This window comes from Littorina saxatilis, linkage group LG3 (assembly GCF_037325665.1).
Source record: "Littorina saxatilis isolate snail1 linkage group LG3, US_GU_Lsax_2.0, whole genome shotgun sequence".
Taxonomy (NCBI): Eukaryota; Metazoa; Mollusca; class Gastropoda; order Littorinimorpha; family Littorinidae; genus Littorina; species Littorina saxatilis.
Genome location: NC_090247.1, coordinates 46497275 through 46525185, shown reverse-complemented (window position 1 = coordinate 46525185; position 27911 = coordinate 46497275). Strand labels below are relative to the sequence as shown.

Genomic DNA, 27911 nt, shown 5'->3' with positions numbered 1-27911 from the left:
CGGGTAGATGGGGAGATTTGAACTCGACTCAATCACGTATCAGGCGAACGAGAGAACCGTTCGACCACGGAATCAGTTGAAAATAATCGGACACTGTAATGCATTAAAGAAGACGCTAGCACGCTTTCACAACAAGCCGGTATGATCGAGCATCGGTTGAAATCTTTCGCGAGCGGTATCTCGTATTTGTCCGCAATGCATTGGTGCTTAAATGACACCAATGTGTGTCCATGAGGGACATAAATCTACAAACAATATTTTAACAAGATTTATTCAAAATTGACGGTTTTAGAGGAGGGGGATGGGTCCTCTAACTTTACAGATCGGAGACACCGAGTCTTTACCGGAGGTTCATGAATAACACTTAGCGGACTTATCGAGCGGAAGTGGTTTTAGAGGCCGGTATATGAGTTGCAGCTGCTTCAAGAATACGAGCCCTGAAGACTCTTATCGAGCCTTCACGAGGGCCATACAAGGTATAGCTGATGTCACGTGGTCCCAGGCCTGAATGAGTTCGTTTGAGAGGATGGCCAATTGGGTGCCGGTTGGGGAAGGACTGGTCTAGAAAAAGGCCTGGTTGGATTGTTGGTATGTGTTTCCGTTTCTGAGATTCTAAATAATTATGGAACAGTCTACGTATACAGTTTTTCTAGCAGTAAAATAGATTGTGATGAATTTTTAAAATATTACGTTTCAGATTTTATATCAGAGTTGTTTTACTGTTTGGCACGTGTATTTTAAAACAGGTGAAACTTGGAAACAGAAGGTGTTAGATATACGTGCAGCGATGATTTCAAGGCGATTGTTCGGAGCTTACGTTGTCACCAGTCTGGACGAGATTGCGTGTGAGTATTTCTTTCTGTCTTACGAAGTGTGCAAAGAGGACTGTCCAGACAATCCATGTTTCGGATGGAAAGTAAATTTTACAGCTACTTAACTTTTATTATCTTGTTTGTCTTCAGAAATATTTTATATCGATGATGAAGTTTCAAACTTAATCTTCCAGGGCTGTTTAACATCCGGGGCAGTGACATAGACTACAACCCGTTCTTCATATCCTATGCCATTATAGAAGTTTACGAACAAACAAATGCCAACAGAACCAGGTAAGGTTGTAAAGAACGGACTGAGATATGCCGAGTAGAAGTGTAAATTTAAATTAGTGATGAAAATAGCTCTCTCTCTCTCTCTCTCTCTCTCTCTCTCTCTCTCTCTCTCTCTCTCTCTCTCTCTCTCTCTCTCTCTCTCTCTCTCTCTCTCTCTCTCTCTCTCTCTCTCTCTCTCTCTCTCTCTCACCTAAGGTCCATGATGTATGTGCCTTCCTTGAAAAAGCATCTCCGAATTATCATTTATTTGGTATTACTGAATCAAGATTAGATTCCAGGGTTTCCGATAATGATATCGCGATTGTTGGTTATTGTGTTGAAAGGCGAGACCCAGAAATTCAAGGGCAGACCGGAATCGCGGTATATTTTCATGACTCAATTAAACACATTACGCGTAGACGCATAGACCTGGAACCCAGCGCAGTAGAATGCATTTGGTTAGAACTCAAACCCAGTAAATCAATGGCCCCACAATTCGTGTGTTTTCTTTACAGAAATCCTGCGGCAAAGTTTGAGTGGTATGATCATTTTGTACAAATATTAGACAATGTTTATTAGAGCAAACACAATGCTGACGTTCTGTTGCTTGGCGATTTTAACATAGACATGTTAAAGTTCCATCCCAGCTGGGAATCAACTACTCAGTTATTTGGGCTTAAACAGCCTGTAAAGCCACACACAAGGGTAACTTCAACGACATCTACATTGCTCGATCATATTTATACGAATAATCCGGACGCAGTCTTAGGTGCCTGTGTATCCGACCTAAGCGTAAGTGATCATAGTCCTGTAAGCTGTTCCAAACTGATGAAGTTACCCAAGGCAGAATCAAAAGGTCACACATAAACTCAGAGGCAAAAGAAACGCAAATGCTGCAGTGAAGATGGGTTACCCATGAATTTTAATGTCGAATTAATTATTTCGGGTTAACAATAAGAAGGAAACGAATTGACCGATACAAAAACCATACGGAAAAGTGTATTGTGATGAGAGCATGACGTGCCATGTTCCACTAAACACTGTTTGAAGACTGTTGAAAGTCAATAGCGTGTTGCTCCTCCCTGGGCGTTGATGACTGTGGCGCACCCCCGGTACATGGAGAGGACGAGGTGATTAATTTGCTGCTGAGGGACCTGAGCCCACAACTGGGTCACGGCAGCACGCAGTTCTGCTGCTGTGCGGGGTCTCCGGGCAAGGGCATTAATCCTTCTTTGCATGATGTCCCAAAAGTGTTTGATTGGGTTGAGATCCGGAGATCGAGCAGGATGAGGCAGAATGTTCACGCTGTTGTGACGCAACCTGTCCTGGGTATAGTAGCACGTGCAGTATGGGGACGGGCATTGTCTTGCTGAAACAGGCAGTTCCGGTACCTCTGGACAAATGGAACCACATAGGGACGCAGGACTTGATTGATGTAGCGGTCTGCATTGACACCATTCCCACGACCTTGGCCGACGTTCTGAAAGACGACAGGTCCCACACGCTAATTGACACAAATGGCGCCCCATATCATGACGCTGGCACCTCCCCATCGATCATGCTGCAGGATGTTAGCAAACCGCTGTCCAGGTCTTCGCCAGATCCGGACACGCCCATCGCCAGGTTCCAGGCAAAAGCGCTTCTCGTCCGAAAAAAGAACCCTCCGCCAGTCCCGATGGCGGCAGTGGGCATGCTTCTGGGCCCAGGCCAGACGATCCAGGCGATGCTGAGCTGTCAAGACAGGACGTCGAGGAGGACGTCGATTTACCAGGTTCTGCCCACCAAGGCGTCGGCGTACAGTTCTGGCACTGACGGGTTGTTCATGCACCCCATATGTGTTACGGGCTGTGTTGGCGGCAGTTTCGAATGCATCTCGCTGGTGTTGATGGACAAGATGGCGATCTTGTCGGGCTGTTGTTACCCGGGGTCTGCCACGTCCTGGTAAGTCGCAGGTACTATTAGTGGCATGAAAACGTTGCCGCAGTCGATAAACCGTGGTGACATTAGGGAGATTCAAAGGACAGCACGTTTCGTTTTGCAGCTCGTTTCGTTTGGTGAATGAGTCACCCCGCGAAACGGAACGTGAAGCGACAAGATTTAGATGTATTCACGTTTCGTTTCGGAATGAAGGAAGGGCGATAAATCTTCAAGTGAAATTATCACGTCTGTCCTCGATCAGAATGGAAAAAAAAACCCTAGGAGGTGGTCCAGAATCGGGCATACTTTGATTATTTTCAGTCCAAATAAATCACACAGACTTTGTTTATACAAAATCACATACGAAGCCAGAATAAAAATTCGATGCGATGACCTTCGCCATTTGCTTTCTTCACCATGAAGTTGGATCAGTACCAGGATCAGCACCCTTCAAAATATTTCAGTTCACAACAGTTGTCTACCTCCAATGAACACATTCTCAGCGCTGAAAGACTGTGAAAAGGTTGATGAATCTAGCAATGCATAAAATGGCCAACAAATAAAAATGTTAGTGTGCAAAAATACTCACAAAAGTTGACGAAATATTGTTCGTTTTTTGGGGGTGGAAAACGTGACTGCGTTTTGACGTTCCACGTTCCGTTTCAGTTGACCTTCACCTTTCCAGCGAGAGACCCCCGAAATGATGACGTTTACCACAACTTCAAAACGAAACGTCCCGACGTTTCGTTTATTAAATCTCCCTACTTACTCCAAATGCCCTAGCAACTTGCTGAACTGATTGTCTGGCGTCAAGTCTCCGGATCGCCTGTTGGCGCTGATCTGGTGATAGTCGCGGCATCGCGCCTGAGTCGCAGAAATGAATGTTGTAACAGTTTTGTGAGTACGGTACAGGTTGCCTGAACACTCTGAACACGAAAAGCTGCTTTTCCACATTGTGCATGTGCTGAAAGTGGTCCCCATGACGGTTTGGGATCCCCGTCAACAAGAACTCACGTGTGACCCAGATAACGGCAAACACGGTTCTGACAAGATAAGATCGCTAAAACAACACGTGCAGAACATGCTAGTATCATTATTTTCTGTTTATTTCAAGTCCATTAAGGTTTAATTAATGCATCCTTTATTTGCGTTTCTTTTGCCTCGGAGTTTAGTTCTGCCCAGTCCATCTCTTTCTACAAAGGAAAAGATGAAAAGTATTGGGATGTTAAGAAGCAGCTTTTGTATAATAAATGTTCATTTATGTATAAAGTCGTCTATAAGGACGCCCCACCATATCTTATACAACTCTTCAAATCATCTCCGTCATATTATTCAAACACTCGAAATAACCTTGCCTTGCCGAGGCCCCGCATCGATTTGTTTAAAACTAGTTTGTCTTATTCTGGTGTGTTCCTTTGGAATTCACTACCTGTAAATATTAGGTCATGTCTGTCATTATCTTCTTTTAAAAGACAGCTCCAAAAGCACCTCTCTAACGACTAAGTCGGTGTACAATTTGTGCGAGTGTGTGAGGGTGCGTAAAAGAGTAAATGTATAATATGCTTCCACAAGCACACTAATGTTTGTTATACTTTTCCCTACATGATTCTGTTTTATTTGATTTCTTTTTTTATTCTTCATATTTGTTCTTTAGCTGTAAGAAAGGACCATATGGACCTAATGCTATCATCCCTCGGTAATAAAGTTTTCGAGTTCGAGTTCGAGTACTCTCTCTCTCTGTCTGTCTCTCTCTCTCTCTCTCTCTCTCTCTCTCTCTCTCTCTCTCTCTCTCTCTCTCTCTCTCTCTCTCTCTCTCTCTCTCTCTCTCTCTCTCTCTCTCTCTCTCTCTCTCTGTCATGAAAACGAAGTGTTGATTTTCCACAGTTCATATAAACTCAGAGGCAAAAGAAACGCAAATGCTGCAGTGAAGATGGGTTACACATGAATTTTAATGTCGAATTAATTATTTCGGGTTAACAATAACAAGGAAACGAAATGACCGATATAAAAACCATACGGAAAAGTGTATTGGGATGAGAGCATGACGTGCCATGTTCCACTGAACACTGTTTGAAGACTGTTGAAAGTCAATGGCGTGTTGCTCCTCCCTGGGCGTTAATGACTGTGGCGCACCTCCGGTACATGGAGAGGACGAGGTGATTAATTTGCTGCTGAGGGACCTGAGCCCACAACTGGGTCACGGCAGCACGCAGTTCTGCTGCTGTGCGGGGTCTCCGGGCAAGGGCATTAATCCTTCTTTGCATGATGTCCCAAAAGTGTTCGATTGGGTTGAGATCCGGAGATCGAGCAGGATGAGGCAGAAGGTTCACGCTGTTGTGACGCAGGAAGTCCTGGGTAGCACGTGCAGTATGGAGACGGGCATTGTCTCGCTGGAACAGGCAGTTCCGGTGCCTCTGAACAAATGGAACCACATAGGGACGCAGGACTTGATTGATGTAGCGGTCTGCATTGACACCATTCCTACGACCTTGGCCGACGTTCTGAAAGACGACAGGTCCCACTCGCTGGTTGACACCAATGGCGCCCCATTTCATGATGCTGGCACCTCCCCATCGATCATGCTGCAGGATGTTATTGTTCGCAAACCGTTGCAAACCGTTCGCAAACCGATCCGGACACGCCCATCGCCAGGTTCCAGGCAAAAGCGCTTCTCGTCCGAAAAAAGAACCCTCCGCCAGTCCCGATGGCGGCAGTGGGCATGCTTCTGGGCCCAGGCCAGACGATCCAGGCGATGCTGAGCTGTCAAGACAGGACGTCGAGGAGGACGTCGATTTACCAGGTTCTGCCCACCAAGGCGTCGGCGTACAGTTCTGGCACTGACGGGTTGTCTATGCACCCCGAATGTGTTACGGGCTGTGTTGGCGGCAGTTTCGAATGCATCTCGCTGGTGTTGATGGACAAGATGGCGATCTTGTCGGGCTGTTGTTACCCGGTGTCTGCCACGTCCTGGTAAGTCGCAGGTACTGTTAGTGACATGAAAACGTTGCTGCAGGCGATAAACCGTTGTGACATTTACTCCAAATGCTCTAGCAACTTGCTGAACTGATTGTCTGGCATCAAGTCTCCCGATCGCCTGTTGGCGCTGATCTGGTGATAGTCTCGGCATCGCGCCTGTGTCGCAGAAATGAATGTTGTAACAGTTTTGTGAGTACGGTACAGCTTGCCTGAACACTCTGAACACGAAAAGCTGCTTTTCCACATTTTGCATGTGCTGAAAGTTGTCCCCATGATGGTTTGGGATCCCCGTCAACAAGACCTCGCGTGTGACCCAGATAACGGCAAACACGGTTCTGACAAGATGAGACCGCTAAAACAACACGTGCAGAACATGCTGGTATCATGATTTTCTTTTTATTTCAAGTCTATAAAGGTTTAATTAACGCATCCTTTATTTGCGTTTCTTTTGCCTCCGAGTTTATATTATGGTCAAAGATAGATTGTGCATTTGACATTTTCAACATGTTTACTTTTGTCCTATTGATTAATGTTTCATTTTTTTTTTTTTTTCTCTCTTTTCTTTCAGCTCAGTTTCCTTTTTTTTTTATTTTTCCTTCTCCCTCTTTCTTTTTTCTTACATTTTTTAAATCAACAGCTTAAAGATAGGGTTTTAAAGAAAAAACAAACACATACACATTTAATTTTACTTCTTTTGCCCTAATCTTTTCACCTCTATATCATGGACAAATACCAACAATGGACAATTTTATTAAAATATTTTACAATTACCATTATTCTCAGTCTATATGTGTCGCAAATCTAACTCTGAATTAATATGCACACAATTTCTATTGGTTTCCCGTATTTGAATTTTCCCACACACATTTTTGCCACAATAATAAGTAAATTGATATAGTTTACTAAATTGTTTGACATACCAGGTGTTTTCATGTATCCTAACAGTGCTGTTTGAACATCAATTTTTATATTAACATTATACTGCTGAAATACCTTATTGGTTATTCTTTCCCTTATTGGTTATTCTTTAATGTTTCATTGTGATTGCATAAACGCGTAATAGCCTTCATATTATGCATTGTATTTTGTGATTGACTACTCATATATATGCTCTTCGTGCATCATCATCCTCATCATCATCATCATCTTTTTACATTCAGTCAAGGATTGACTGAATGTTTTAAGGAGGGCGGAGGGTGATGTTTGTCTCCCTAGGTATGTGTTTGTGTGTGTGTGTGTGTGTGTGTCTGTGTGTGTGTCTGTCTGTCTTTGTCTGTCTGTCTGTCTGTCTAGCTGTCTGTCTGTCCGTCTGTGCAAAGCATATTTCAAAAACTAACGAATTATATTCTGTGAAATTTGGTTTACACATTTGTGAGGGCATTTGCTTGTGTCATTTTTCGCCGATTTTTGATAGCGCCATTTGATGACGTCCTATGTACCGGTTTGCAAAAGTTGAGTCCGCACTATGATGGCCACAGTTTTCTTGAAATTTTTGTCACACAACCTTGACCCAGTCCGGACTATGGGATTGCATTACTGCTTGGTATCATGATTTGCCAATGTTTTCACTTTTTAAAGAAATCGGAATTTGAATAAGAAAAGTTATACCATTGTATTCTTATAACGTTAACCTCCTGTGTTCAAAAATATAAAGTTTTGTTGTGTTTGATTAAAACAATTTGCTTAAAAATAGAGAAAACCGTGAAATGTGAGAGCTAGGAGAACTTTGAGAGACACAGGAGAGAGAGGACGTGTTTTGCTGTTTGTCGTTGTGAGATTCACTCACTGAGAAGATGTAGTTCATTGTGCATTGTGGCTAAAGCCACCGGCTTCGGTCGGTTGGCGAGGTGAGGAGGTAAGAGAGACACAGGAATAAAGATCGCCTAGCCAGTATTTTCTGCCGTTGTAGTTGCATTTGGTAAGGTGGAGGTTAAGTCAACTAATACCTACAAAATTCACAGTTTGCAATGGCTTTGTGCGTCTTTGTTTCTTGACCAGTACTCTTGATTTTGGTATCGTTGTGTTCCTAAGACTCTGCACTTTCCTTTGATATAAGGCTCACTGTGTATACCTGGATCAAACACGGGAGTCAGCTAATAAATGAAGTAGCCTAATTCGTGTTTTTTTTCGATTAAGACGAATTGGAAACTGGCAGTGAGGATGTTATCACCGCAACAGTTGGTCTACATCCTTATTTACCCGTCTACGTATGTTTAGGGTTTGATTATCTGCTAGAGGAAGTAGATACTAACAAAATATTAATTATGGCCGCCATTTGCATTTCATATTTTCCAAAATATCTACTTCCTCTTGCAGATAATTAAAACCAAGCATAAAACGGGTACATAAGGATGTAGTCCAGCTGTTGCGGTGATACCCTGAACACGGCCAGGTTCCACGTGTAAGTGTTAAAAAACGCTAACAGAAGAAACAGCAAATGCAAAAGTGTTTCGAGTATGACATTTGTCTTTATGATCTCGAGCAATGGAAAATTAGGTCTCTGCCAGACTGTACTTTGACCCAATCTCATTGACATAATATACGCACGTGCGAAGAGATGATTTCTTTATCATATGAGTAGTCAATCTCAGGTATGTAGGAGAATAATGTTTATGAGCTTGTGTAGAGGCAGACCAGTCTTGGATGAAGACTAGTTGAAACTAGCTCATGTCAAAAGCGGGTTCGTTGTTGTGCAGACTATATATATACGACAAGGCTCGGCGCCTGACCATGAACCCCAATGACAGTGAGACCCGTCACAAGTTGCACGAGCATCTTAACACTGGTGCAGATGGACAGTGCCAAACTGGGGAGATGTTCTGTGTGGAGGTTGGTCTATTCATCTGCCTGTCGTCAGTCTGCCTATAGGGCCTATGTCTGTTCAACTGTTCGTCTGTCTGTTTGTCTGTAGGGGAAGGGCTCCTAATATGGACCACTTTTTGTTTTATGCTGATAACTAGCTTGTTTTCTTGCGAAGAAGTTTCATTTTGTGTTTGGTAGTCCTTTTCTCTTAGGTTAACTACAGTGAAATAGCTTTGATAGACATTCAGCAAAAATTAAATACAGAAAAAAATCAAAATGGTCCATATTAGGAGCCTGGGCGCCTAATATGGACCAGTGAAGCGGCCTTCACGAATCACTGTAAAAAGTCCCCTATACTTCAAAATAACATGATACAACTTGGTGTACAAGTCAGACTAATTCAAATATGCTTTAGATTTATTTGTTTCGGAATGATGAGAGCATTATTTGAAGCACACCAGGAAACTAGAGAAGCTTATCAAAAACAGAGTGAAAATAAGTGAAATTATCAACTTCCACGAAAAGAAGACTTTTTGTTATATTTTTTTTAAATCTCGCGGGCTAGTTATAGGTTATTTCCAGCAAGCTTCTTAATGAATTAATAAAAATAGCCTTTAGCTTTTATTTTCTTCGATTTGTTGAAGGTGGTCCATATTAGGGGATTCGCAATACTTTGAGATTTTGCTATTATTTTTTGTTTGCAGTAGAAACTCGGGGTCAACAATGCTAAAATGTAACAAATGCGGTCTTAGCTGTCATATATAGCAATTTTTGTGTGATAAACGCTTTGGCTGTGGACAGAAACGAGTCCGTTTTAGGCGGCAAATTTAGAGTGAACGCTGCCAAAAGTGAAAACAAGTCGCGTAAGGCGAAATTACTACATCTGGAACTCACAGAATGAAACTGAACGCACTGCATTTTTTTCACAAGTGCGGAAGTGGTTTCGCTGTGCTGCATAGCACGCTTTTCTGTACCTCTCTTCGTTTTAACTTTTTGAGCGTGTTTTTAATCCAAACATATCATATCTATATGTTTTTGGAATCAGGAACCGACAAGGAATAAGATGAAATTGTTTTTAAATCAATTTCGGAAATTTGATTTTGATCATAATTTTTATATTTTTAATTTTCAGAGCTTGTTTTTAATCCGAATATAACATATTTATATGTTTTTGGAATCAGAAAATAATGAAGAATACGATGAACGTAAATTTGGATCGTTTTATTAAAAAAAAAAAAATATCATACCCAGGAATCTCATGTGAAATTTCATAAAGATCGGTCCAGTAGTTTACTCTGAATCGCTCTACACACACACACGCACACACACACAGACACACATACACACATACACCACAACCCTCGTCTCGATTCCCCCTCTATGTTAAAACATTTAGTCAAAACTAACGGTTTTGAGATTTGTGTTTCTGCAACTGTTTTGACATGTGGACTGGGTGGCCGAGTGGTAACGCACTTGCGCTCGGAATCGAGAGGTTGCGTGTTCGACCCTGGGTCGGGCCGCTATTTTCTCCCCCCTTTCCTAACCTAGATGGTGGGTTCAAGTGCTAGTCTTTCGGATGAGACGAAAAACCGAGGTCCCTTCGTGTACACTATATTGGGGTGTGCACGTTAAAGATCCCACGATTGACAAAAGGGTCTTTCCTGGCAAAATTGTATAGGCATAGATAAAAATGTCCATCAAATACCCGTGTGACTTGGAATAAAGGCCGCGAAAGGTGAACATTCGCCTAACAGGCTTGAGGTTTGCTGGTCGATGTGAATGCGTGATATATTGTGTAAAAAATTCCATCTCACACGGCATAAAGCGCTTTGAACTTCGGATAAGGCGCTATATAAATAAAGAGAATAATAAAAATAATAATAATGAGAATAATAAAAAATAATGTGCAAGTTATCCAGAGAGGGTGAATACAGGGAATAAAACTTTTGTGAGCGCTCTAGCGCCGTTAGTTTGTCAGAACAGGAGGTGGTCCATATTAGGAGCCGGTCCATATTAGGAGCCCTTCCCCTATCTGACTTGTTTAGGTATTGTTCTGAGTAATATTTGATAGATTAATGTACATTGCTTATGTTCCTGTTTTCACGTTGGTGACAGCAGAGTGTTGTTTCCTTCTCACCGTTGCTGTCACGAACTGAAAACTCTGCCTGAACAATCCTTCTCATTGCGGTCAATGCGCATGCGCTAACATGGGGAGATTAATCAGGTCGTGAACAACCTAACCACAACCCTAACCCTAACCCTAACCCTACTCCTAACCCTAATCCTAACCCTAACCCTAACCCTAACCCATGGTTCGTTCGGTCAAAGGGTCATATCGTATCTATCGACTGTAATAACATAATTATGCCTAACATAGGAGCAAGGAAGTTTGGAGCACGCAAGTATTTACAGAAATATGTTACCTTAAAACACAGGCAGGCACATTCAGAAGTTGTATGATGCAGGCAAAGTGGCTGCCGTTTTACGTGGATAACTACTTTTGCCTTTTGCCCATTTCTTGGATTGATGTGCATTGCTTATATGTCCCTGTTTTCACGTTGGTGACAGCAGAGAGATTTGATAATTTTTTTGTGCTGTTTTCTTTATGAAATCATTTTGAAAACGGCAATGGGTTTTTCTCTGAAGAGCTCAGTTTAGGAACATACCAAACATAGGGCCTCCTCCCTTATTATGGAGAGAAGAAAAGTTGGTTGATACTACCAAGGCGTGTTCCTAGTGTCTCGGTGATCAGTTTCGAATCGTTGTATTCCTGCATTAAGTCAATACATGTACTGAGATTGAGATCTCGTGGTTGTGACCCTGTAGGTCACTCAATCATGTCACTGCGCCTCCACCTTCACCTCCCCACCCATCCCCACAAGTAAAAAAAAAAACATGACACACTCAAGTGTGCGAAACGAAGGAGTGCAGATTTACCGCATTCATTCAATCCAACGAAATACTCACTGACAATTATTATGTATCAACTGGCCAGGTGGTGGACTACGTGCCGGAGGACGTGACGAAGGCCGTGCAGGCGGTAGTCAATGATGACGTCAACAACAAGGTGTGGGTGACGCACCTGTGTAACTACGCAATCTATGGCGTCATTCCCGAGGTAGGCTTGCTGGACTGTGCGGCGTTGTGTTATGCTCTGAATGGGTTTTTACATGCCCCCCGCGGGTTAGGGGGAGTCCCATATTGGTTGGGACGAGAAAGAATTTACCCGATGCTCCCCAGCATGTCGTAAGAGGCGACTAACGGATTCTGTTTCTCCTTGTTAAATGTTTCTTGTATAGAATATAGTCAATGTTTGTAAAGATTTTAGACAAGCAGTATGTAAGAAATGTTAAGTCCTTTGTACTGGAAACTTGCATTTTCCCAGTAAGGTAATATACTACGTTGCAAGCCCCTGGAGCAAATTTTTGATTAGTGCTTTTGTGAACAAGAAACAATTGACAAGTGGCTCTATCCTATCACCCCCCCTTCCCTCCGTCGCGATATAACCTTGAACGGTTGAAAACGACGTTAAACACCAAATAAATAAAGAAAGAAAGGGTTTTTACATTCAGTCTAAATGTATATTCACGACTTGCAGCAGGGTTTGATACTGTATTGTCCTGGCTATCTCATTGGGGGGGGGGGGGGGGCTGTTTACACAGTTCTTTTAAGCCTGATATTAATTTGGCGAAGTGTACTTTACGAAGCTAGCTGCACGAAGCTTTGGCACTGAACTTCGGTCAAAAAGACTATGCGAAGTCAACTTCGGCCACAACGGACGATGTTCGGATATAACTCTGTCGGGTGTATATGGGTTGTTATAGGTTTATTGAAACATTGAGGCAAGCTTTCCCAGTTTGTGTTCTTCCACTAAATGGGATAGCTCAGACTGATAATAGCGATAACTTTGCACACAGTCCAAATCCCTGCTGCAGGTCGTGAATAGACTTTGTATTAAAGGGCTTTGATTGTGAGGGACGCGAGGGTGTGTGTGTGTGTGCGGGTGCGTGTGTGTGTGTGTGTGTGTGTGTGTGTGTGTGCGTGCGTGCGTGTGTGTGTGTGTGTGTGTGTGTGTGTGTGTGTGTGTGTGTGTAAAGTTGCTAAGCACCAGGAGGGTATGAAGTGTCCCTTGATAAAGCACCGAGAAAAAAAAGTTGTCAGGAATCGGGAATAAAAACCTATGATGTGAGATGGCAGAAAGATTACTTTGTTTTCCCCGCAGGCACAGAGGGTACAGGAACGTTCCATGATCGCCCTCAGCAAAGCTCAGAAGAACGAGGTGGAACGAAAGGGAATGGAGAACGCATATGTGAGTCTTTGCTGGCTTGCTGGCTTTTTCTTGTTGCTACTTTAAGAGTTTGTTGTTGATCTGTGGGTGGGGGGGGGGGGGGGGGGGGGACATGTTTGTCTGTTTGATTTTATGTTTGTTTGCTTGCTTTTTTTGTGTTAGGCAGTAATAATGGAAACTTTTTTGCTCCTGTTATTTCCATTGTAAGAGATTTTAGGAGTAACACGTCACCCTACACTTTATAGAGTGACGTTTCTTTGCTTTGACATGAAAGATTACACGCGGCTTTGGAAGAGATCGAGGTTCCAGAAAAAGCGTCTTCAATTTGGACGCCTCGACTGCGGGACGTTTTGAGTAAAATACACTCGATGCTTTTTCAAATATTGAAAAGATCACTTTCGCTCGCAGTTCAATATTTTAAAAAGCGACTCATGTAAATCTGGTAAGACACAGCAAGCCATGTAGTAGGGGAAGGGCTCCTAATATAGACCACCTCCTGTTCTGACAAACTAACGGCGCTAGAGCGTTCAAAACAATTTCATTCGCTGTATTCACCCTTTCTGGATAACTTGCACATGTCAAAACAGTTGCAGAAACACAAATCGCAAAACCGTTAGGCTTTTTCTTTTTTTTCACTTTTGGCAGCGTTCACTCTAAATTTGCCGTCTAAAACGGACTCGTTTCTGTCCACAACCAAAGCTGTTATCACACAAAAATTGCTATACACTACTCAAAAGAATTCAAGGGCCAGTGTCATTTTTGACATGGTTTGAAAAATAAAGTGCAGACTGAACAAAATGTGGTTTTTTGCCAAATAAGCAACAAACAGTGTTACGCAATGTTCAAGACAACGTGTTTCTGAAAAGGGTTCAGATGAGCGTTTATTCAAAGTGCTACACGGGGCCACAAAAGAAACGCAAAATTTACGTGAAAATGCCAACTTTTCAAACGCGTCTAGCTGACGCAGCACACCTGCGCAGACTGAAAACTGCAATGCACGTGAAAGCCGTAGCTTTTGTGAGCAGACGTCAACCAGTTTTTCAGACCAACGGGTATTTAAGGCCACGTTTCTTGAGCATTTTTAACCATGCCCCCAAGACGCCGACTGAGTTATGCTGCCAGAGGGATGGCCGTGGCCTGGCTCCAGGAAGGCGTAGCAGTGCGGGAAGTTGGCAGGCGACTGCAAGTGACACATTCTGTCATACAGAGGCTGAGAGATCGCTTCAACAACACCGGAAGTGTGCAAGAACCAAGGGGGGCTGCGCGCACACGAATGACGACATGGAGAGAAGACCGCTACGTCATCGTGTCAGGCCTGCGTAACAGAACCGTTACTGCAAACACGCTCAGGGGGCAAGTGCGAACAGCCACCAACATCCTGGTCAGTGACCAAACTGTCCGCAACCGTCTGCACGAGGTGAACATGCGATCAAGGCGGCGAACGGTACGACCTCCACTCACTAGGGCTCATCGTGCAGCTCGTCTGGCCTGGACCCGGCGTCATCTGGCCTGGACAAGGCAGCAGTGGTCCAGGGAGCTCTTCTCCGACGAGTCTCGCTACACGCTGTCCTTCAACGACGGCCGAATTCGCGTCTGGAGACGTCCTAGAGAGCGCTTCAGCAACGCTACCGTTCTGGAGCACAACAGACATGGTGGCGGCTCCCTGATGGTGTGGGGTGGATTCAGTCTTCACCACAGGACACCCCTACACCGTGTCCAAGGCAACCTGACTGGCATCGCGTACAGGGATGACATTCTGCGTCCCATAGCCACACCAGTCCTTCAGGCCATCGGACCAGGTGCCACACTGCAAGACGACAACGCGCCTGCACATGGAGCTCGGGTCGTCAATAACTTTCTGCAGCAGCAGCAAGTTATCAGGATGGACTGGCCCTCCCGTTCGCCCGATCTGAACCCAATCGAGCACCTTTGGGATGTCCTGGGGCGACTGATTCGAGCGAATCATTCTCCTCCACCAAACCTCAACGTCCTGTTCCACACTCTGCAGCAGGAGTGGCAGGCGATCCCTCAGAACACTCTTCAGACATTGGTCAGGTCCATGCGTCAGCGTTGCCTCGACTGCATCTATGCCAATGGAGGTCACACTCGTTATTGAATCTTGTGATTCCAATTGCTCTCTGTTCTGAATTTTGAAAATGGGGGTATGTCCATTCAAATGACATTTTCTCGATGAATAATTCGTGTTGGTTAATGAAATTGTAACCGATCGAACAACAAGTGAATAAATTAAACTTCTGATATATGTTTTCTGTTGTTTGTCTTAATTGCTTTGTATGGGGAATGACCAACTGAGTGGCCCTTGAATTCTTTTGAGTAGTGTATATGACAGCTAAGACCGTATTTGTTACATTTTAGCAGTGTTGACTATGAGTTTCTACTGCAAACAAAAATAAAAGCAAAATTTTAAAGTACGTGTGTGTTACCTAATATGTACCACCTTGAACGAATAAAAAAATAAAAGCTAAAGGCTATGTTTATTAATTCATTAAGAAGCTTGCTGAAAATAAAGTAAAAGTAGCCCTCGAGATTTCAAAGAAATATATCAAATAGTCTTCTTTTTGTGGTAGTTGATAATTTGACTTATTTTCACTCTGTTTTTGATAAGCTTTTTGACTCACATGCGAAGCAAAAGTGAGTCTATGTACTCACCCGAGTCGTCCGTCCGTCCGGAAAACTTTAACGTTGGATATTTCTTGGACACTATTCAGTCTATCAGTACCAAATTTGGCAAGATGGTGTATGATGACAAGGCCCCAAAAAACATACATAGCATCTTGACCTTGCTTCAAGGTCAAGGTCGCAGGGGCCATAAATGTTGTCTAAAAAACAGCTATTTTTCACATTTTTCCCATTTTCTCTGAAGTTTTTGAGATTCAATACCTCACCTATATATGATATATAGGGCAAAGTAAGCCCCATCTTTCGATACCAGTTTGGTTTACCTTGCTTCAAGGTCAAGGTCACAGGAGCTCTTCAAAGTTGGATTGTATACATATTTTGAAGTGACCTTGACCCTGAACTATGGAAGATAACTGTTTCAAACTTAAAAATTATGTGGGGCACATGTTATGCTTTCATCATGAGACACATTTGGTCACATATGATCAAGGTCAAGGTCACTTTGACCCTTATGAAATGTGACCAAAATAAGGTAGTGAACCACTAAAAGTGACCATATCTCATGGTAGAAAGAGCCAATAAGCACCATTGTACTTCCTATGTCTTGAATTAACAGCTTTGTGTTGCATGACCTTGGATGACCTTGACCTTGGGTCAAGGTCACATGTATTTTGGCAGGAAAAATGTGTAAAGCAGTTCTTAGTGTATGATGTCATTGCTAGGTTTAGCTGAAGGTCAAGGTCATGTAAAGGTCAAGCATGTGAGTCGTATGGGCTTTGCCCTTCTTGTTTAGTTTTCTGGTGTGCTTCTAATAGTGCTCTCATTAACCCGAAACAGATACATCTAAAGCATATTTTAATTAGTCTGACTTGCACACTAAGTTTTATGTTATTTTGAAGTAAAGGGGCCCCGTGAAATAATTCGTGAAGGCCTCTTCACTGGTCCATATTGGGCGCCCAGGTTACTAATATGGACCATTTGTGTTTTTTTTATTGATTTAAATTTTGCTGAATGTCTATCAATTAAAGCTAATTCACTCTAATTAGGCCTCACGGCTAACCTAAGAAAGAAGGACTACAAAACACAAAATGAAACGTCTTTGCAAAAAAACAAGCTAGTTATCAGCATGAAACAAAAAGTGGTCCATATTAGGAGCCCTTCCCCTATTTTATATATTGTTTCCTCGCTTTAGATGAGACAATGACCGTGTGTCCTTTTAGTAGGGGAAAGGTTCCTAATATGGACCGGCTCCTACTATGGACCACCTTTGATTCTGACAAACTAACGGATAACTCTCTGGATAACTTGCACATGTCAAAATAGTTGCAGACGCACAAAGCACAAAACCGTTAGGGTTTTTCTCAATTCTACACTTTTGGCAGCGTTCATTCTAAATGTGACGCTTAAAACGGACTCATTTCTATCCAAAGACAAAGCCGTAAACACACACAAATTGCTTTATATGACAGCTAAGGCTGTATTCGCTACATTTTAGCAGTGTTGGCCGAAATTTTCTGGCACAAACAATAAATAATAGCAAACACTCAAAGTATCTTTTTGTTCCCTAATATGGACCACCTTTAACAAATCGAAGAAAAGAACAGATAAAGGCTTGTTTCAGTCATTCATTAAGAAGCTTGCTAAAAATGACCTCGAGATTTCAAAAAATTATACGAAACAGTCTTCTTTACGTGAAAGTAGAGAATTTTAATTATTTTCTCTCTGTTTTTCATAAGTTTGTTTAATTTCCTGTTGTGTTACAAATAAAGTTCTCGTCGAACCGAAACATATAAATCTGAAGCATATATGAATTAGTCTGACTTTGCATGTTAATTTGTATCATGGTATTTTGAAGTATAGGAGGCTTTTTACAGTGATTCTTGAAGGCCTCTTCCACTGGTCCATATAGACGCAGACTCAGGCTCCTAATACTTTTTCGCGACGCGCCGCCCGAATACAAGCGTTCACTGATCATGCCGTTGTCAGCACGCCGCCAGAATCCGTGCGTAAGGTGCGTGAGTCGCTTCGCCTCACACCGCCTTAATAGTAGCGTTGGAAGTGGAAAATACCACGCTGGGGATTTTCCATACGAAAACCCACGTCATAGGTTCAGAGGTCGGCTGCATTACCATACGCGACAAATAACTCCCAGAACAGTTGATTTCATTGGTTAGTTTGGATACTACAGGTCATTGACGGGACCAACCCATGCCTTAGTTTCATATTTAGGATTCCAAAATGTCGCGAGTTGTCAGTGTTGTTGCGAAGCGAAGCGGCGTGCAGAAGGAAGGTAGTGACTGTGTGTGCATGAAACAGTGGTGTTGTGATAGATGGATAAGTGAGTGATGAGGGTGAATGAGTTAGCCAAATCAAGAGCTCGAGGTGTCAATGCTACTTTGGCCAAAACCCAATGCAAGCGGACGGACGCGATTCTGGTGCCGGGAATGTTCCGGCTGTGGCCACATGGCTGTGGCGCTTTGTGTTGATCCGTGCTTCGAAGTGTGGCACACAAAGAAGGATGTTCTCCGTGCATAAACCGAGTTCTAAACAAGTCATTTATACAAAAACTGTAAATACTGTGACAGCAAGTGTTTCTTTTCTTCTATGGATAAAACCCAACGCAATGGGACTCGATTCTGGTGCCTGGAATGTGGTGTGGCGTTTTGCGTTGAGCTGTGCTCTGTGGCACTGTAAATACTGTGACAGCAAGTGTTTCTTTTCTTCTACATGGATATATTCATCATAGTCATCACCCAGTCATCTCATTGTATCATTCAGGTTAGTAAATTCTTTTTTGAGTATTCACTAACAACATTTTGTGCATATTTTCAAACATGTCTGTAGTATTTATGTGGTGCCTCTGGACTTTTTTTTATTTAAATTGTTGACATTTTCAATAGCATACCACACAAACACAACAAGCCTTTTGACAAATACAAAGTACATTTCTGAAACAATGAAAGATCTTTCTTTAATTGTGTGCAAAAAGTAAGTCTCCACATGTACTAGTTTTTTTACAATATTTTTTTCAAAATACAATATTTTTTTCAAAATTTTCAAATTTTGGTTGTCAGCAGGCTATTTATTGACATTTTCAATAGCATACCACACAAACACAACAAGCCTTTTGACAAATACAAAGTACATTTCTGAAACAATGAAAAATCTTTCTTTAATTGTGTGCAAAAAGTAAATCCCCACATGTACTAGTTTTTTTACAATATTTTTTTCAAAATACAATATTTTTTTCAAAATGTCCCAATTTTGGTTGTCAGCAGGCTATTTATATGCTTTGGCGCATGCGTTCTGAGTGTATAGTCATGTCATAGGGTGGACGTGTTGAAAGAGTTAAGTTTATTCTAACAAAGGTTACAATCATGACATGCATACAAAGTTCACAGAAACAGCAACAAGCTAGAAGCTTAAAGTGGTGTTCCTGCATGACAGTACAACATATAAGGCGGTAACGGCTGAACAATTTGTCTCAATAAACCAAATCTGTTAATAACGTAATAAACGTTGCATAATGATTATAAAGAAAGACAGTAAAAGGAAGGAAGGAGGGAAAGAAGATGAATAAAAGAAGAGGGATGGGTAGGAGATGTGCAGAAGTTAAAGTTGTTGTCCGGCTTGTAGAGCATTTATTCTGGTTTGCCCAAAGCGGCCTGAACGTTCAATGAACGAGTGTACGGTGGAAAATATGTTCCTGTTCAAATCTAAAGAATACTGTCTGTTTCCGTTTAAAAGGTGGGGGAGGTGAATTATGTGATTAGGGAGGGTATGTATAGTTTCTTGACGTGCTTCGCGATAATTTGGACAATCGAATATGAAGTGTTTTACGGATTCGGACGGGAATCCGCAGTTACAAGATGCATCTGTAGCAACGTGACGTCTCACTAGATCGTTATTAAGATCACTTATATATAACCTAAGCTTACAGTGAATTATTTGTGACATGCGATCTCCAGAATAAAAAGAACACGGCGGACTTAAATTGTTTTTTGACAAAAAGTGCTTAAATTCACTTAGGGAGTCACTAAGTTAGGGAGTCACTAAGGGAGTCACTAGGGAGTCACTAAGTCACTAAAGAATTCCAGAGTTGTGTAGTAGATGGGAGAAATAAGTTTCTGTATAATTCAGTTTTAAACGATGGAACTTTCCTGTCTAGAGGTCTGCGCCGGTGATATGGGTTGTTAGTTGATATCAATGGTGGCAATATCGCAAATATACTGTTCAAAAAAAGAAACGCATAGTTGCTACTTGCCAAATTTGTTTTATTTTTCGAAAAAATTAACAGAAAATCCAATATTTAGATTATTTGTTTGAAATTTGGTATGGACACAGTTGAATGCACACACATTTGCATCTTCAAATCAATCAGTCAATCAATACGATTGGGTGCCGAGGCTGTCAAGTCAGTAGGGGGTGTGACTGCCTTGAGCAGCAACAACTGCCCGGCACCTTCTGGGCATGGACTGGATCAGATGCCGGATATCTTGCTGTGGGATGGTGTCCCACTCCTCCTGAAGTGCCTGCAATAGATCGCGGTGATTTGCCGGCGCTTCTTCTCGCCTGCGCACACGTCTGTCCAATTCATCCCAGAGGTGTTCTATCGGGTTCATGTCTAGCGACATGGATGGCCAGGGAAGCACCTGGACATGGTGGTCGGTGAGGAACTGGGTGGTGAGTCGTGCTGTGTGCGGGCGAGCGTTGTCCTGCTGGAATATGGCATCCTGGTCAGCCAGAAGAGGAAGGGCGTGTGGGCGCAGAATTTCCTCCACGTATCGCTGGGCAGTTATGCGCCCTTGGACGTGCACCAGGGTGCTCCTTCCAGCGGTATTGATCGCCCCCCACACCATGACGCCTCCACCACCATGAACGGGTGCCTCATCCACACAGTTGGGCGCGTAACGTTCGTTTACTCTCCGGTAGACCCTCCTCCGACCATCATGTCGCTGGAGCAGGAAGTAGGACTCGTCGCTGAACCACACGTGTCTCCAGTGATTCCGGACGGTCCAGCGAAGGTGCTGGTTGCCCCACTGCACTCGGTTCTGGCGATGGCGGCGGGTGAGGACAGCTCCTCTGTGAGGTCTGCGAGCTCTCAAACCAGCTTCATGCAGGCGGTTCCGCACGGTCTGGTCCGATAATCGGTGTGGCCCGGGGAGAGCCTGGACAGAAGATGAGGCCGACAGGAAACGATTCCGGAGGTGGCGGAGCCGTATGAAGCGGTCGTGAGCAGCAGTTGTCGCCCTTGGTCTTCCCGCTCGTGGCAAGTCAGCAACGGAGCCAGTGGCTTGAAACCTGACCCACAGTCTACTGATGGTGCTCTGGGACACGTGGAAGTGCCTGGCGATTGCACTTTGACTTTGGCCTGCTTGTAAACGACCCAATGCAATTTGGCGGTCTTCTCTGCTCAATCGGGCCATCTTTCGTCGCTGAATTGTCGTCTGATTTCTTTGTGGCGAACAATCCGCTTTTATGGGTTTTGGAAGACATGGTGAGAGCTCAATATTCCCCGAGTTTCACGAGATTACACTGAAGCATGACGAGTGGTCATGCCAAATGAGCAATTTTGACATTGTAGCCACTGATAACGCATGCGTCACGTGCAGAGCTCACTTGTGGCAATGGACGAAAGGTCGACGACCAGATAAACATTTTCTGCAGTTTGGTGGATATCCTTGTAGCCATATAACTAAATTAACCAAATATTACAAGCTATGCGTTTCTTTTTTTGAACAGTATATGTCGTTAATGTAAACAAGAAAAAGGAGAGGTTCTAGAATAGAGCCTTTTGGAACGCCTGTTTGCACATGTAAGTAGCTAGACATACTTCCTTTAAGCACCACTGCTTGTGTTCGATCAGTTAAATAATTTTGCAACCAATTAAACATCTGACCTCGAATCCCTAGTGCAAATAACTTTCCCAGGGAACCTTTGTGCCAGACTCTGTCAAATGCTTTGGATATGTTGAAAAAGATTGCCTGGACAGTAATGCTGTCGTCGAGTGACTTGCAAAAGTCGTTATAAAGGCATGTTAACTGGTACACAGTGGAGTCACCGGGAATAAAACCAGACTGGGAAGGTGTAATTATGTTATTCGATACAAAATAATCAAACGCATGTTTCTAAACACATTTTTCAAGAACTTTACCTACGCAGCTTAAGAGTGAGATGGGACGATAATTTGAACAGTCTCCTTTATCCCCCTTTTCAAATATCGGTGTTATATGTGCTGTTTTCCATATGCTTGGAAATACACCCTCATTTAATGATCTAGTAAATAAAATAGATAGAGGTTCTGCTATTATAGGTAAACTTGCAATAAGAATCTTATTATAAATTATATCAGGCCCGACAGCTTTAGATGTATCAAGACTTTCTATTACACTTTTCACTTCTTCGGAAGTCACGACCATATCGTCGATAAAAAAAACTCAGCATTGTCTATATCGGGAACATTATCTTCTGTGTCGTTCATTTCTGATTGTTTAACAAAAGACATCTTAAATTATTCAGCCTTTTCCTGGTCTTCAAAATAGGTTTTACAATCAACTGTTAGTGGCGCGATTTCGTTTTGGTCAGAGCCTTTCTTTGCCATAAACCAGTTGTGAAATTGTCTGTATTTACATTTTTGCTGAGTGTCTATAAAAGCCAATTCGCTCTAATTAGGCTTAAAGGTTAACTACAGATAGAACAACTACCAAACACAAAATGAAACTTCTTCGCAACAAAACAAGCTAGTTATCAGCATAAAACAAAAGTGGTCCATATTGGGGGCCCTTCCCCTACATTGGGAAAATTGATTTGGAGAATTGTGAATTACTACGTATATACTAATATGTGGTGGGTGGTTTTTTTTTTCAGAACCGTGATTCCGCTGTCCTGATTGAGTTCCTAGCAAAGATAGAGCAAGACGTGAGTACAAGGTACTTTTCGGAGGGAGGGAGGGGGGAGGGGCGAGTGTGTGTTTGTGTGTGTGTGTGTGTGTGTCTGTGTGTGTGTGTCTATGTGTGTGTCTGTCTGTGTCTGTCTGTGTGTTCTCTGCGATCGGATCTGTGAGTCTGTTTCTATATTTCTGTTAGTCTTTCTGGAAGCTGCAAAATGTTGGATGTGTCCTCGTATGTGTGTCTTGTACAACTACAGCTGTCTAGATATGTCACGGAAACAATAAATTCATAGTCGTTTCCATCTGTTTTTGTGTGACAGGTGAAAAGCGGGAAGAGGTGGACAGAGGTGTCGGCAGCCATGGATTTGAAAAATATGCGCTTGTAAGTTGCCTTGTTGGGCCTTTAAAATTGTACAAGACGTGTGGAGGGTTTAAAGTTATATTCGGCTTTTGCCAATGAGGCTTTTAAGCTAACACAATGAACAGCTATTTCACATACACGTCTTTGTTGTTGTTGTTGTTGTTGTTGTTGTTGTTGTTGTTGTGACTTGTGAAACGCAAGTTAAAATTTCAAGAAATTTAATCTCATTCTTTGGCATTTCATTTTGACGAGATCGAATCGAACGAATTTCACGAAAATTGGTACAAAGCATCTTGGGGCAATGTTCTTTGATTTGTCACTAACAAAAAAAGTTACCGAAAGAAAGTTCTCACCGCCAGGCTCAGTAACGCGTGTGTCCCCCATTGGCGTTGACAAGGGCCTGACATCTGGCTCTCATGGAGCGCACCAGGCGGTTGACAGTGGCCATGTTGATGGTGGTCCAGATTTGCCTGATGGCCTGCTCCAACTGGGGTGCGGTTGTTGGCCTCGGCTGGAAGGCATTCAGCTCCCTTTGCAAAATGTCCCATAAGTGTTCAATGGGATTCATATCCGGGCTCAGGGAGGGCCAGGGCATCACCCTGATGTTGTTCTGCTGCAGGAAGGCCGTGGTGGCCCTCGCGGTGTGGGGGCGAGCGTTGTCCTGCTGAAAGGTAAGGTTGCCGTGGAGTTAGAAGTACGGCACGACTGTGGGTCCCAGGACCTGGTTGATGTACCGCTGTGCATTCACGCCGTTTCCGCGCCCAGGGCCGATGCCTTGGAAGACCACGGGGCCCACAAGACGGTTGAAGCCTATCCCACCCCAGATCATGACGCTGGGGCCTCCCCAGGCGTTGTGTTGCAGGATGTTGTTGGCGGCGTACCTCTGGGCCCGTATGCATGAACTAGAAGTAAGAAACACTGGAAGTAGAGGCCTCTTTTCGAAGTGGGAACTCCCGAAGTCAACTTTCTAACTGTTCACAATGCATGAACTGACTTGAACGACAAAGTAGTGACAGCGAGAGTATTAAGGTCAAGGTCGGGGAAATTGGGGGAATCCCTACTAATACGCATGCGCACGTTTCTATCAACATGGCAGTCAACGAAAATGGCAAGGCACGTGTGCCGCTCAAAAAGAAAGTAGACACAGAGGGGCGTTCTGCGCCTTTTTCAGATGGTGAAATTGCTGTACTCTTGACAGAAGTGTTTTACGAAAGAACGGTTATTCTGTCCAAATTTCAGAACAGTCTAACTGTTAAACATAAAGACGCTGTCTGGTCCAAAATTGCCAAAGAAGTGTCGCTCTCTCTCTCTCTCTCTCTCTCTCTCTCTCTCTCTCTCTCTCTCTCTCTCTCTCTCTCTCTCTCTCTCTCTCTCTCTCTCTCTCTCTCTCTCTCTCTCTCTCTCTCTTACGACACACGCACACACAGACAAACGTACACTCATGCACATACTGACACTATGACACAAGACACTGACGGCACACATAAACACACACACACACCACACACTGCACACACACACACACGCGCGCGCTAGCGCGCACACATATACACACACACGCACCCATACACGCACGCACACAGTCACAAACAAATAACCACACACTCACTCTCTCTCACTTTCTCTCATTCTCTCTCAATCTACACTCATACACACACTGAAACTATGATGACACAAGTGACACGTCACACACACACACACACACACATATGACACCCACACACACACATACACACACACACACACACACATACTCACCGTAGTGACACACATATACACACGCGCGTACAGTTGAAAGTCAAGACATGATATGATTTTTTCAAAGCATAGGAAGGTTTCTTTTGCAAATGAATAAAATTAACACAGAGGCAAAACCCGGTTTTTGCAGCCGGAATGCAATTGCGGAGGCTTAAAAAGGAAAAGATTAATAAAAAATATATAGCTCCCGGCGGAACTTGAACCCGGAGCAAATGAACGAGAGTCCGGAACCGTTACCACTGCACTATGTTACTCGTGAAGAAAAGAGGCATGATGAAAAAAGGCATTCTGAGTTATTCAGTCGTGCTGGTTTGAAAGCTCGCCACCTTCGCCGAATGACTCGAGCACGTTTTTTTCGGTCAGTAACTGATCGAACTGTCGCTTTTGAGTCACTCTGTTTTAAGCATTTCACCTAAATTAAACAAGAATGTCACAGTCCGTGTCTATGGTGCAAGGTAGGAGACCGTCTCATTGTAGCCAAGTTACGACAGTTGCTCGATTGACGCATTTCACGTCTTCGATATTGTGTCTGAGATAATTTCCCAATGAGCTGCTTTTAAAATCGGAATGTCCTGCAATTGTAGTGTGCGCTGGAGGTTTCTTTTGGATGGGTAAGGACCCTTGAGATGCGATATCGTCGTATAATTATGTCAAGCGAGAGGCCCTTGACATTGGAAGTGGGAACTTCGAAAGCAAAGTTGCCAGCTACTCGGTATGCACGAGCTAAATTGAACGCCGAAGTAGTGGCTTCGAGAGTTCTGAGGTCAAGGTCGAGAAAATTGGGGGAATCCCAATTAGTGCGCATGCGTTTGTAAACGGTAGGCTTGGTGACCAGAAGAAACAAATCTCATCGCGAGTTCGTAAATGGGCAAACGTTGATCGCGCTGTAGCTTTTACTATACTTGTTGTTTTTAACTGGTTGAACGAAAGCTGTGATAATTGTCCTTAAATAGAATGACTGTCTATAATAATGATTTCGTTGACCAGAATGTTGGGGACAATAAAAAAAGGTTGTTTATGTGGTAGCGAAGTCGGTTAACTTAAAACTCTTTTTGTAGTGTTTTTTTAATGATTGTGTATCGGTAAAACTGCTGGACAAAAATAGTTTGGTCAGAGCGAATGTTTGTGTTACTGGTAAATTTAAAAAGGCAGAACTCTAATTTTTTGGGAATCAAGATATAAGGTGTAGTGAAAAGAAGATAAGTGAACAGCTCAGATCATGGGTCAATAAAGTGTTACACAGATGGTCAAAATTAAAGTACAAGATATTGCACTGGAAGTGGAACTACACTGTTGCTTAGTGTCTGTATGAAGCTACAAGGTGAAAATAGAAAAAGAAAAACACGATTCTTGACTTTGATGGGCTTTTTCTGCTCGTAAGCACACATTCTTCTACTCATCACAGCATGCCCCATTATTGAGTTTAAAACACCAATTAAATTTGTTTTGAATGAAACTCACAATTTTACAAGAAGAATTTAGAGACCTGAATCAATTAGGTATATCCTACTTAGTTTGACTTTTGCAAAACTAAGTAATTACACATTTAATTGAATCAGTCAGACAGACGGAGACATAGAGAGACAGACAGAGGGCAAACAGAAATCTGAGAAAGAAACCCCTTTAAAAATGTTACCATGTTTGAAATGAAACATCGCAAGGTGAAGCCATAATTCATCACCTTTCAGTATGACGTCATGAGCGTGTTCCACACTTGAAATGACGTGTTTTTATCATGTTGTCAGCTGCACGGAGCTTGGAAGTATAATTTCCATTCAACGATCCGAGTTTGTTAAGTTTTAGCCTATTTTCAACGTCAAACACCATGAAACTATATATATTTGGAATCAGAAAATGGTAAGGAATAGATAGAAGTTGTTTTTAAGTGTCTTTTTTCATAAATAAAGATAGTGGTTATTTATCGGTTTTCTTCATTTTTAAGCATAATTATCAATACAAAACAACAAAACTATATAGTTTTAGATACAGGACGCAATAGGGATTACACCAATATAAAATTTTTGTTTCAAATATTAGTTTTTAAAATTTTGAAAAAATGACATATTTCGAACAAACATTTCAATAACAAAACTTTAAGTGACCAAACTGAAATGCAATCCCATAATCCGGCCTAGATCTGAGATTGTGTGATAAGAAATTCGATCAAATTGATGAAAAACTGTAACTGTGAAAGTGCTGCCTCGACCTTTTGGCAAACGGTAAAATATGACGTCATCAAACTGTCCTATCAATAAACGGAAAAACCTTCTATGAGAAAATCCAGTCAAAAATATCCATATCAAATTTCATAAAGATCCACTCAGTAGTTTTTGAGATATGATCTTCAGTGTGAAAAAACATAACGCCCAAAACGCAAACTCATTTGTCATGATTTGGTCGTGTTCTGCTGATACTATAATGTTTTTCTTTCCTAAAACACACTATAATAGTAGCCTTTCCCAATGTCTATGCTAAAACTGACTTGTCTGTGTTGTCAATGATTTTGCTACAGTGTGAGAACACAATCTCACGCCCATAACGCTGTGACACGAAAACTCATTTGGTCGTGTTCTGCCGATACTGTAATGTTTTTCTTTCTTAAAACACACTATAATAGTAGCCCTTCCCAAATGCAATGCTAAAAATGACTGGTCTGTGTTGTCAATGATTTTCTGCGAGAATGCGATCTATCTGTTTGTCGCAAAGACCGTGTGACACGAAAGTTATGAGCGGAAGACAAATCTGCTGAGTGCAATTACGTTTCAGAAGATAGTTGGTTAAAACAGTTTATCACTCAGACACGCAAAGGAACACTATAACTTTATTATTCAGGCCATATTTGCTTTCCTTTGTCATGTATGAAAGTACTGGCCTTGGTTGAAGAAAGTGACCTGTCGCTGTGCAACACATTTGTCGCCATTTTCCGCCGTGTTTTGTAAATAAAACGTGTTTACTACCCACACATACAAAACGATGCTGTTGGTTCTTTTTATTTTCTTATTGTTTGATTCATGCTTAGCAGTTTAGTATGCTTTGTTTTCTTCTCAATTCAATGGATGGCTATAAAATAAGCATTTAAATGTGAAGGTGTTAAAATTACCCATGATCTGAGCTGTTCACATAAGTTCAGCGAATTTCATATTATTTGAGAAAATGTGTGTCCGAATTTTTAAAACAGAAAAATTACTTAGGTGT

At 42.5% G+C, this 27911-nt stretch overlaps 1 protein-coding gene across 2 annotated transcripts in view; it reads left to right on the top strand.

Moving 5' to 3' along the window:
- LOC138960785 (xaa-Pro aminopeptidase 1-like) overlaps positions 1–27911 on the top strand; it is a 153969-nt gene that overhangs the window by 87642 nt on the left and 38416 nt on the right. For both annotated transcript variants that reach the window (XM_070332434.1, XM_070332435.1), the window contains exons 8-14: positions 747–845; positions 1007–1106; positions 8675–8807; positions 11776–11898; positions 13003–13089; positions 22576–22626; positions 22918–22979. In XM_070332434.1, coding sequence (XP_070188535.1) covers positions 747–845; positions 1007–1106; positions 8675–8807; positions 11776–11898; positions 13003–13089; positions 22576–22626; positions 22918–22979 — 655 coding nt within the window. The remainder of the gene's footprint in view (positions 1–746; positions 846–1006; positions 1107–8674; positions 8808–11775; positions 11899–13002; positions 13090–22575; positions 22627–22917; positions 22980–27911) is intronic.